We start from the raw sequence: 12,617 nt of genomic DNA, 5'->3' as shown, positions 1-12,617 counted from the left end.
TGGCACAAAGGAACCGTTCAGCTGATCTGACGAACATCAGACATATCCTGCGATCTGGTGAATTTACAACAACAAAGAAATCAGAACAGGAAACGAGTGGGTGATGTCAAGAGGTAGGATTTGGTTTCTCCAGCGCACGTGAAATAACGTTCTGTCATTTTGTTATCGATCCCTCTCTCTGCTGCGAGGTAATTTATCTTTCATATTAAGATGCAAGTTAAATATTATTAATTAAAATATATTTTTGCCCTGCAAAGGATTTTTTTTTACAGCCTCACACTGCAGGTCACACAATTCAGATCACATCACAAACATCCCATCTGCTCCAATAGAACAACACACAAAACAATATTAAACCCACATTCAGTCAGCATAAAAAGGATTGAAATAATTGATTCAAATCTTTTTTGGGGAAGCAAATTAATAAAATATTTAATATTCCAAATGAAAAAAAGAAGGAAATGGGGCTAACAACATAATCAGTGTTTAAAATAACCAGGATTAATCGATTACTACGGAGTTACTGCATTTCTTAAGATCCATTCTTTAATATCAGGAACAGTGTTTCGGGCTGAGGGCATTTTAATGTTGCTCTAACAGCACAACCTGCGTACAACCTATAAAATTTCATGAAACCACACACTGCGGATGATATTCAATTACCTTTAATTGCAAATGAAAATTAAAACAAACTCCATGCCACATAACGTTTGTAAAAATGATTGGACTGCAGTCGTAGAAAAATTGGATTCAAAAAAAAAAAAAAGAGCAAATTATTCAGGGAAAAACTCGACACTTTGCACGAAACAAACTGCTACTCACACTAATTGTCGCTGAGTGGCTTCTCATTTAAACTCCATTAATACAAACCCGTGACAAATCCTATTTGCTTTCTCCTGGTTTGACGTCTTGAATCAAGACAAACACTGAAAAGTGAGGACCTCTCATTTAAATAATTTTATCTGGGAGGTAAAAAAAAACAAAAACAGAATTGAATAATAATAATAATTTCTCTTTCCTTTAGTGCCTGCAGACCCCAGCTGGATGATGCACCTGTGGTAAGTCTCTGTAACAAAGTGAAAGCACGAGAGTCGTGAGGGATCCGACCTGTACAGCAGCCTTGCTCTGGGCATCATTGAAGACTAAATGATAACTAATTATGTACTGTAACCAAAATAATCATTATAATAATCGAAGCTGTTCCAATAAGGTCCGTGCTGAGTGCTTAGGCCCCAATAATAAAACACTTTAGGTACTTCTCCAGGATTGCTCCTAAAAGAGTCAAAGTTCTGAAAGGAACAACTTCAAAAATCTTTTATTCCCAGATAAAGTCTGTATAATATCTACTGTAAAGAGTCTGTGTGTGTGTGTAGGCGGGGGGGCTGAGCTGTGGTGGTGGGGGTTGTCTCGGAGCATGGGGTCATCTCCTGAACTTGCGGAAGGGCCTGCTCTGGTTGTTGTGGTGGGACTTATTGTAGGGCTCCCATCGTTTCCTCTCTGGCGGTTTGTTGTGAACGTAGGCCGACGGGCCGGCGTAGTCATCTTCTGGGTTCTCATCCATCATCTGGAGCTTGGCCTCGATGGCGCGGATTTTAGCACTCGTGCTGGAGGAGGAGAGGGGGAAAAAAAGAGAGAGAGAGAGAGAGAGAGAGGAGAGATGTGAGGTGGGGAAAATACCAGTGTTGGACTTGAGGGTGAGAGACGGAATGAGTGATGGACAGTCTCTCGGCCCGCAGCTGAAGGGGGAAAGAAGAGGAGTTATTAGTGCTCTCGGTATTATGGAGAGAAATGAGGGGAGAAGGGAATGAGCAAGAGACTGCGAGAAAATCTGTCGCTGAAGGAGCAAGTGAGAGGAGGTGGGGAGAAAGATTACGGTGCAGGTGAGTGAGCGAGCAAGAGCTAGGGAACACCTAGAGGGGATATCGGTGGACAAAGCAGGAAGAGGCTGTGTATATTTCCTCCCCTGTTCACTGCGGAGAGTGATTTTGAAGTTTACACTAGAATCAAAGTGTGCAACCTTTCCTGAGAAGCACCGCCGGCCCACGCTCTGCTACACACACAGGATTGTCTCGGGAAGAGCTGACACCGCGAGCACGAGAGCACTTTTACCGTCTTAACAGTGCTCGATGTGACTGGCGTGCTTTCATTGTGTGAGTGTGAGTGTGTGTCTGTGTGTGCGCTCATATGCTGATGTCAGGTCGCAAGTGTAGCCACAACAACGAAGCACGTTGTAATTTACTTTGACAGAACTTTAGCGTTTCCACCCAGAAGCTTTCGGAGCCAAAGTGTGAGTCCAGATGAACTCAACTTGAACTGAGGTTTGTGGCGAAACGCAAAGAGCACTCAGGGCTCCTCTGTGATCGCCTCAGGGGCCGAGCTGGAGCACAGAGGAGGATGTGTGGAGGTAGACGAGCGACGCAGGTTGATGAAGGAGGCAAGTATGTTCGAGAAGGTGTTTGAGCCAATCGGAACACTACTACAGGTTAATCGTACGAGGTGTATCTTTCGCCCGCTAGGGGTCTCTCTATCAAAACAATAACAAGAGAGCCGAGTTTCATGATGTCACGAAGCAGCGTGGGAGTTGAAAATGTCCCTGATGCCACTCAGGTGCAAATCATGTTTTATTTACGTTATGCAGCAACGACAAATTGATAATTGTGATCAATTACGAGCGAGCAATACAAACAGTGGAAGGAAACACAGCCGACTAGCTAACTGGCTAACCAGCTAACTGGCTAGCCATGTATTTATCCTTGGTCATAAGTTGTTTGACCTGGAAGTTGCAGCAATGACTAATAGAGACAGAAAGAGAAGAATGCCATTAAAAGGTCACGTTAAGTAAAGTTCGGGATTTCGCTGGGTTTGAAAATTGTTGAAAACATGTGAAATTATGCAATTAAACAGGTCAAGAAAACAGATAACAAAAGCTTGGTTGTTTGTAAACATTTTGAAGAAGAATAGTTAGATATTATATCTTGGAAGTGTTTATAGCTAGGGACGTAACGCTACGCACTTTTGGACAATGTTTCCTCGAACGCGTTTATGGCGTTGCACTCATGAAAGTGAGAGAAAGTATTTAGTGGAAATTGAAAGAGCTTCAGCGTCCCGCTCCTTCAAACTCGTATTTCCGCTGCATGACGTCCATGTGACTGTAACAACGCCAGTGTCCGAGAGTTACAGAAATTGCCAGAGGAATGTTGTTTCAGATGCGGTTCGATCGTCCAACACACACTTAGCTTAGGAACTTCTGTCTCATGCAATTGGTTGAAATGACATTTAGGAGAAAAGAGAGTCAAATCATTTATTCCTTAAGTTTACTGCCAGACAGCTTCTAACCGTGTCACGTAATCTCTTTCGAAAGGTTCGGTCTGCCTGTCATTTTCGGGTTCATCCACTCTGGAGGCTGGTTTATCTACTATAACAGTGATTTCACATTCAACCAATTTAAGTGGGGACTTACTTTAAAAGAGGAGTGAAGCGGTGTTGTGTGTTCTGTACCAACCTGAGGTGATTGGCTGTCAAGGCTCCGTCGTCTCCGGCGCCGCTCGACGACGGCTCCAGGCTCGGAGGCATCGTCTTGTCGTTACGGAAACCTTCAAACCTCTGCAGATGACACACACGTGGCCCAAACGAAACAAAAACAAAAAAACACAAACAGTGATGGACACAGATGGAGAGACACAAACAAAAGGGATAAATTCACAGGCGAGAAAGAGACATGTAGGTAGTCACAGAGACAGACAGTCAGTGGGAGAGACTAAAAGATGGACGACTGTCCTGTTCAGGCCGAGAGTATCTAATGCAGATTGTGTGTAGATGATGATGACGATGTGGATTACAGCCCACACCCTAATAACATCCCAAATTTTGTTGTGGCTGATAAGATTGGAATTTTTGTTTCTGCTAAATGCACAAAAAACCTCGGCATCACTTGTTTTTCTGTACCGGGGCTTGTGTCACAATCAGATTTAAACTGTCATAAAGCTTTAGACTGCTGAGTCTGACCAGGACTCTACCAACACCATCTCAGAGGGAGAGCGAAGCAGGCAGAAGAGTAAGAAGGAACCGAGTGGGCCAGATATGTAGAGAGCCTCAGACCTCCTGATAAACACTGACAGCGGTTCTCGTCAGAGCCAACTCCGGCTTCCTCCCGCAAACATGAACGTTGCTAAACTGCTGCATTGATTTTGTTTGCGTCTGGTCGACCAGACAGAATCCAAACGGGAGCCGTGTGTGCGTCCAGCTCACGGTCACGCCCTAGAGGCATGAGGGAGGATAACATGGGAGCAGCTGAGGAGCAACCACCAACGTCTGCACTCATTCCTTCTCAAAACCCCCTTCCACACATCTCCACCAGCCAACACAGACTTCGTCAAACCTGTGGAGAGAAAAAAAAGAAAGAGACAAAAACAGGAGTCACATGATGAGTATGAGAGACATCCCCCCCACATCCATGGGCAGGAATGTGATGCTAGGAAATCATCTGACAGTGTCCCGGCTGCTGGACATGGCACCGGAGTTACATACATGCACGAAAAGCACACGCGAGGTCTTACAATGAGAACCGAGAAATAAAGAACATGTACAGCCAAGAATAGGTCGAAAACAATGGCCGCTCCACCAGCCAGGACCCTTCCCTTCCACCTATTTCTAAAGGGCTGGAGCTGGAATGCATCAAAAACATCCCAGTAGCCGACACTATAAAAACCTCAGAGCTGGATCTGAATGTTGAACATGTAACATGGCTGATTGCAGCCACGTGTACATTAAGGATGTTAACACAGCGGGTTCCTTATGATGTGGTGTTTAAATTATGGTCGGATTATAATTCAATTCATGTGCAAATACTTTAACTCCGGCTGCAGTAAACAACACGTTTTATTTTGATTAAACTGATGATTATTCTCTCAATTAACTTATTATTAAATATTTTGTAATTTTATCTTAAAAAAGGACAAATTATTAACCAATATCACAACAGTTGGCAATACATTTTCTGTCGATTGATAGTAATCAATTTATTCATTAATCATTGAATCTTTTAAATGTGACACACATAATTTCAGTTTTTTAACGATCAACCCGACTGGGACTGGCGATGAAAACAAAGCCTGCCTGGCTGAATCTGGTTCATTTACATGTTGGATGCATGTTTATTACTTTACAATGTTCCTTTTCAATAAACACTCACAGACAATATGGCTCAATGTGTCAATATAAAACAATAAGACACAATTGTTAAACAGTTGCAATATTTGATTTGGAAATTTGCGGATGTTTGTTAAGACTTGGAGCAAACACTTCAATACTAAAATATACATTAACATAATTTCCTCTCTTTCCATACAATGTAATAAAATCAAGATGTAAGTCCGGAAATCTGTCGACGACTTCAGCACAAACAGTTTCTGACTCACTTGTCCCATCATGTCACTTCTGTGTCAGAGAGGCTGAATAAATATTTAATTAGACTAGATTAGACTAGACTCAAACCCCAGATCACACATGCCACTTTCAAAGGATGTGTGTTCAATGACTGGGTAGAACGATAATCAAACTGTTGGTAAAATCCCAAGTAAATGCCACTGACAGAGAAAGTCTGATATGTTGAACTCTTTCAGGATAACTGAACATTTAAAGTTAATCTCAACCAAAAGGATGGAAGAAAGTGTAATAATATTTAAAAATAAAACTTTTGCAGCCAAACCAAAAACAGAAAAAAAACTCGTCCCGCTTCTCACTGTCTCCTTCACTCTGCAGCTTCACAAACACATGAGAGGATCCAGGAATCACTTTAAGAGACAGTTGTCTTAGAGTTGAATGCACAAAGCCCTAACACTACTTTGAGTATGTTAATGTTAATGGAACTTTTTGGATAAAAACTGCTAAAATTCACAGTTTATCACAGAGATTCCCTTTTGGTTGTAAAGGTGGATCGAGCTCGGCCACAATCAATGTGTGAGCAGATTTATCCGACAGCGTGTTGTCTTAGAGTTGACCTTGACCTCACTCTACTATGTGTTTGTGTATATGCGTGTGTATGTGTGTGTAGGGCGTGATTCGTCTCTATACAGGATATCCCTTCACCCATTGCCAGTAGGCTGTCCATTGTTAAGATACAGACATAAGCTTTGCTGGGATCCCACTGCTCCGCATACACTGACCACTGGAGGACTAATGTGAAAATGAAAACCGACAGATGCTTTTAATAGATTTTACCAGAGGTGCAAGTGGTGTCCCAGTCAAGAATGTCCATCTCAAGAATTATTGTTTATTTCTTTAAGATTTCCAATTTTTTTATCTCTTAAATCTGAAAGTCAATGATACAATGCTTTGAATGCACAGCTGTACATTTCCTCAGGCTAACCTACAGATATGGATATACCAATATATATTAAAATAAGGTTGTGACAAAGAAATGTAACTGAGGCTTCATATATAACAATTAAAACAAACTTTATAATCATTAATTAAATTTAGAAAAAAAAACAAATACAACCACATCTATATCAATTTATTTGAAAAAAAAAAAACCTGTTATGTGTAAAATTCTAAAATAAATTGAAATATTTTCTGCATTGATTATAGTGTAAAAGGAAAGTTTTCTGATAAGGCTGCGGCTGATAACGATTCGTCTATGAAAGGTTCAGATCAACTGAGCCCTCAGGTTGTGTACCATTTTAAATGATGTAAAGTGGAACAGGAGTTTGACACTCACCCTCACCTGCGCATGCGCCCATCGCACGACCAGCTTCTTGGATAAAGCTAGCTTCCCATTTAAACACTGGATCGCCCTCTCTGCCTCCTGCAGTCACACGATGAAACAGAGGATCAGATCTTTTACAATTATGATTAAACATCAGCCGGGATGATTGATGAATGATGCACTGGAGTCATTAAATCATTAGTCCTCACAACAGAGAGAAGGCAAAAACAACAATACATGATGATGATGTGTCACTTTATACACGTAGACAACAACTGTGTGTGTTTCTGAGGCTGTGTGAGTAAATGCAGGTTTATCTGATCAAACGAGTGGCTTGACGCTAAATTATATTTTTTTATGAAGTACTTCTATCTGTGTGTGTGTGTGTGTCAGCAGGTTTCTAAGTGTGTGTGAGTGAGTAAGATAAACACACACTTCCTCTGTATATTCCTTTTGGGAGGGCGTCATATCCCACCGATAGATAGTAGCTGTGAAACGAGATGTTTATCATGATCCCTGAGCTCAGTCCAAAACAAATACTGCCCGCTGAACCCCGAGAGGCTGAGCCAACTATTGACTCCTGTGATCGGAGTTTGTGTAACACAAATCAATGTAGACACACGGTACAGTATAGTACTAATCCCTAAAAATAACCTATAAAATAATTTTTACATTTTTCAATTTGTGACGCATGTTGCATGTAGTTTTTATTAAAATAAACATTGGGGATAGATAATTGAGATAAACAGAAAGCTTCACATTTAGTGCATCTAAGATTAGTTTCCACAAACATATATAAAGTGTATGTGTGTACCTCTCTGGTGCTGAAGTTGACAAAGCAGTAGCCCCGTGGCTGTCCCTCTAAAGGCCCGGACTTGTGGAACAGGAAGTCAAACTGTTTCACCTCCCCAAACCTCTCAAGCAACTTCACCAGGTGATACCTGCCGAGACAGAAAAGAGGACAAAGTCAAATCATGGCTAATATGTAGGTTAAGCTTTTGAGAATTTATTGCAACTGTAACATACATGATTAAAACATCCCCTTAATGATTAAAAACCTGCACTATGAACAGTTCGCCTGCATAGACCTGTGCCCCACATTGGATTTACCAGCCTGAACTCTGTGGCTGCATGAGCTGGGGCTAACGAGAACGACAGCTTTCTCTCCCTGACACCTTTTTAGCAGCGGGCCAGCTGGTGTGGCAGCCACTGACAGTAAATCTTTTATTGAGACAATGCTGAGGATACAGTAGCAGGACAATGAGGGAATAAAACAGAGGAAGCCTAAAATCCCCCCTGGGCACCGAGCTCAGCACAAACATCCACTGGCTGCGTGGACCTGCCGGAGACTGTTGGACTACACATGAACACAGATATGCTGTCACCAAGAAGATATGTGTGTATGTGTGAGTGCATGTTGCTGTCGACGAGCTGCCATGGGGGAAAAATAAAACATTATTATATTGAGAAATGTCTTCAGGGTCACATATAAACTGCATTCATTGCCGCTGTATATGACTGTAAAAGACAGGTGCTGTCTGCATGTTTCCAAGACATGAGCAGAAGGTACCTATTTCATTTCACTAATAGACAGTTCAATTATAATGTGAAATTATGATAGTATATCATTTGTTTGTTTTTTTAGGCCTGTTTTCCCAGATTGTCGTCTCATACGTCTTATACTCGTTGGGCTTCAGCTATGGACCAGTTACATTATTGATTAGTATACAAATTGTTTTATATATATCACATGAGTTCTTGATGATTTATTTTCTGCTAATTGATTATAATTATAATTTAACAGCTCATATACAGTGTCTTCCTTAGTCGTTCTTAACCTCTGAGAGCTGCTTGGTTATCCTTGAAAAGAAACTACAGATTAGTAGAGAGGAAAAAAACATTTAATTTCCTCTTTTAGCAGAATTTGATCAATCACATTTTCTCATGTATCACAATATGAATGTTCCTCTTATTTATACATTTACGGAATATAAAAAGTTATATAATATTAGCATGTATCTAATGACATATTCCAGTGTCTTTGTTTCAGTGCTGTAACCTTGTGTCCAGGCCCAAGAATGAATGCTTCGTATGAAAGGACAATGGTGACAGGACAATAATCACTTATTCAACCATTTATTGTTTATTGTTATTTTTAAACCTGAATGTGTGTGTGTGTGTGAAGAATATTCAGTGTGGGTCACCGGGGCTGTCGTGTAGCTTTAAGCTACAGGTTGTACTAATGTCTTCCACCCCTCTACGACTCCCTTGAGGGCTTTAGGCCACGGAGAATTTCTGCTTTTCCCAGACAACACCCTGTAAGGCTCCCATGTGAAGGTGGCTTATTTAAACCGGAAAGACTATACTATAATAAAGTTATTATGTATAGGACTTTGCTTCACTCTTACTCAAATAGTTTGCCCACCACTGAACATCTGCAACGCTGATCAGGAAAAGACATGTCAGCCAAATGCAACAAGCTTAAATTCTGTATATCAAGCAATATCAAGTGTTTTAATATTGCTATATATTCAAATAAATACATGCTGCATATCTGTGCATATGGGTTAATGTTAGAGGGATCACTCTAAGAACATTTTTGGATGCTGGTGAGCTGAACCACAATGGGCCGCTCCTCCTGGGGCTTGTAAAAACCACCGGAGGAAGAGGAGGAGAGGGGCCGAGGAAAGGGAGGGAAAGGTGGGGGAGAGGAAGAGTAAAGTTCAGAGAGGGGATGTTGGCGGCAAGGTGAAAGGTGGAGGAAGAGGAGGAGGATGAGAAGCCAAGAGAAGAGAGGAGGTGAAGAGCCACGTAGGAGAGATACAAGAGCTCAGGATCCCACAAAAGAGGAAGGGGAGAAGGATTTGATCCAAAAAGGTGCAGATCAGAGGGGAGGCAAAATTAGAGAGGAGGAGGAAAGGATTTGGATGCGATGGGGGGGGGGGGGGGGAGACTGCTTTCTGCCAAGGCTGCGAACTGTAATTTCTACGTAAGTAAGATGATGGTTACAAGGGCTTCTATTAAAAAGCACGACAACTTCCAGACACACAATACAACTTGTAGCATGACGGCCAGAAGGTGAACAAAAAGGAAGAAGGTCATGGATCACCACTAATGAGAAATTCCCTCTCTGAGCAACCGACAGAACAAAAAACATGAATATGTGATGAAAACTGTGGTTTCTCTGCTCGGTGAGAAGGGCAAAGACAGGGGAAAAGTCAAGTACCGCTGTATTGTAAATTCAAATTAACCCAGTTTCTTTGAAATAACTGGAAATATGAAGAACAAAACATGTCAAAGAAATAACACATCGTAATTAATTAAATCTAATTCTTAATTGATGACTCAAATACCAACTTGTAGCCCAAGAGATTAGGTCTCTTGGGCTTGCATGGTAAATTTATTCACTATTCATTTAATACTTTGAAAGCAACCTGTGTCGTCCGATGTTTTGACATCACACACTCATAGTCGGCACCTTGCATTTCCCACATCCCCCCCTCCGCACTGAGAGTTTTGCTCTGACTCACCGGGACAAACAGAGGGAGCACTACGTATGCTACCCAGGAGCTAATTAATCTTCCCAATCAGCATCAGGGGCCACGGGCATTTCTCATGTTTTCTCTCTATACTGTAACGTGGTGGGCTATTTAAGGAGAAGTAGAGCAGAGCAGGGAAAGGGGAAGGAAACGCCTGTCTAGACTCCCACCAGAGCTGCTGCCCATACATTCTCCAGCAGCCCCCACAGGCACACAAACACACCCCTCACCCCAAGAAAAGAAAACGACCTCCTCTCCATCGCATCATACGTAACAGGGGTTCTCCAACCCCCCCCCCCCCCCCCCCCACAACTGCAGGATGTCTACTTGTATACATTTTGTTGTGTAAAGCAAGACACACAAATAATGAACACAGACACCTCAGTGTGTTGAAGCCTGCACCTCCACCAGCTGCCTCCCAAACATCACCTGTGTACTTAAACATGCTTGTCCGTGCACACACACCAGACTGACACAGAGAGAGTAAACAGGGCAGGTGAGTGAGGAATGATGGCTGCTCCTTAGCACAGCAGGTCTCCACGCCTCGCTGCCTCTCTTTCACACACCCAGCCCAGTCTGCTCAGTGTCAGACTGCGACACACACACACACACACACACATACTATGCACACAGTTAATCAATCATATAAGTGCACACACAATGCATTGCCTCTCTATGAGGCAGAGGCAGGCGAGTTAAAAAGCACTGCTTCAGGTCCATATCATAGACCACGCAACAGCCTCCTCAGAACCAACATTTATTGCTGCTAAAATAGAAACACTAACTTTGTTGTTCACTCAGGTGCCGAGTTGAAATGTTACGATTTTTGGCTAAATATATTTTCAATTTATATTCCATTAACTTTTAATGCCTTGAAAAAGGATGATTAGATTGTATGTAAAAAATAAATTGTATTGTTGCTCTAGTTGTTTTAGCTGCAATGTAAACAGACGCATATATGTGTCAACATATGACAAACTGACTGGACTCTTTAGAAACAAATATTCCACACGATTCTGCAGTTTGTTGAATAACTGTGGGTTTACTCACTCTGTGATTTTGGGATCGATGTTGCCTAACCACAACCGGTTTCCATCATGGGACACACTCTCTGAAATGATGGAGGCATTTTCCACCGTCTCTGCTGCCGACGACATGTGGACTCTAAGTGAGGCGGGAAAAAGGAAGACTGAGATATGTAGACTGGAATAAATTCAAGAAAAAATTGAAGGTAGCTTTTTAAACACTTCACTAGACAAACGACACAAAGAGAGACAAATGCTGTGCAGAAGAGTAAGCTGTTAATTGCAATATTAGAATGAAATCTTACAAATTAGAAATATACTATATATCTGAGAACCTGGGATAACATGATTGATCAGAAGGCGTGTGACATATTTAGGCAACTGATCAGAAATAATCTGATCTGCTGTATATTTAATCACATATTGACGTTCAACTCTCAGGACTGTGCATAGACTCAGTGTTGTATTAAAGGGATAAGGTCAAACTTTCAAACCTGCATAGATAGGTAATTTTAATAACATGTTGACCGTGCTATCATCTGAAAGATAAAAGTATAGAATGAGGGAATTTCTCAATCTGATTTCCATTCAAGAATAATTGTCAATAAACATGTGCAGATCAGTGATTGTATGTGATGGAAACACACTGCCTAGGGTTTATTAGCAGGCTTAGATACCCAGCCTCTGTCAGGTTGTGATGAAGAGTGAGTTGTATTGTTCTATGCTCAAGGCTAATCCTCCACACCCCCCCAGTTCCATCACTTTGACCTGCTGCTAGCTAACGTTAGCTTAGCTTACACCGGGTTAACTTATTGGCGTTAACTGGTTAACCCGGATGTGTAAAGCGACACGTGCATCAAACATCCACAGTGTCACTCATTCAGTCCCGGTCGTGTGAACCTTCCCACTACACAGTTAACAGTCGGGTTAAAACGAGAAGCGGTGTTAGCTAGCAGGTAGCGGGCTAGCATTAGCTCACCTCCTCGTTCTGTCTACCTTCCTCAAACAGTGGCTGGTTCCTTCAGCTAGACCCGCCTCTGACCCCACTGTCCACGGGAGGATTCAGCTGCGTGGACACGTAGAACGAATCATTCTGAGCGTGTTCTTCGTGTCTATGCTCGTCCTGCAGAGCGGGTCGGTGATGCTAGCCGGGGCCGATGGACGGTCGCAGTCTGACAACAAAGGCGCAGGGTGATGACACGTTGTGTTCAGGTGGATGCGGCGTTCGGAGGAAGCGCTCGGTTTGTTCGCCCTAACACCGCCTCTCAATGCTGCGCGTCTCCGGATGTGGTGTCACCCTGCGTCAGAGTCAAACCCCGCTCCTTCGGCGTACCCGTGTAATGTATC

General features: G+C 42.3%; 1 protein-coding gene across 2 annotated transcripts; it reads right to left on the bottom strand.

The window, feature by feature from the left end:
• Nucleotides 1-649: 649 nt before the first annotated feature.
• rbm18 (RNA binding motif protein 18) lies at nt 650-12,470 on the bottom strand. 2 transcript variants are annotated; one of them, XM_062412729.1, is made up of 6 exons: nt 12,250-12,470; nt 11,296-11,409; nt 7,521-7,647; nt 6,719-6,805; nt 3,503-3,603; nt 650-1,604 (listed from the first exon to the last, which is right to left on the bottom strand). In XM_062412729.1, exons 2-6 carry the CDS (start codon nt 11,400-11,402, stop codon nt 1,421-1,423), a joined length of 606 nt encoding a protein of 201 aa, XP_062268713.1. In that variant the 5' UTR covers nt 11,403-11,409; nt 12,250-12,470; the 3' UTR covers nt 650-1,420. The 2 variants fall into 2 exon arrangements, with proteins under 2 accessions (XP_062268713.1, XP_062268714.1); XM_062412730.1 differs by having other exon boundaries at nt 6,725-6,805; nt 12,250-12,466.
• Between the last annotated feature and the right edge of the window lie 147 nt (nt 12,471-12,617).

The sequence above is a fragment of the Platichthys flesus genome, chromosome 19, assembly GCF_949316205.1.
Source record: "Platichthys flesus chromosome 19, fPlaFle2.1, whole genome shotgun sequence".
Taxonomy (NCBI): Eukaryota; Metazoa; Chordata; class Actinopteri; order Pleuronectiformes; family Pleuronectidae; genus Platichthys; species Platichthys flesus.
This window is presented reverse-complemented; position numbering and strand designations above follow the sequence as displayed.

Coding starts and splice junctions, on each gene's coding strand:
- rbm18 (XM_062412729.1), bottom strand. CDS start 11,402: ATGTCGTCGGCAGCAGAGACGGTGGAAAATGCCTCCATCATTTCAGAG. Junction 7,648..11,295: donor ATCGATCCCAAAATCACAGA/GTGAGTAAACCC, acceptor CTGTCTCGGCAG/GTATCACCTGGTGAAGTTGC. Junction 1,605..3,502: donor TTGACAGCCAATCACCTCAG/GTTGGTACAGAA, acceptor CTCCTCCTCCAG/CACGAGTGCTAAAATCCGCG.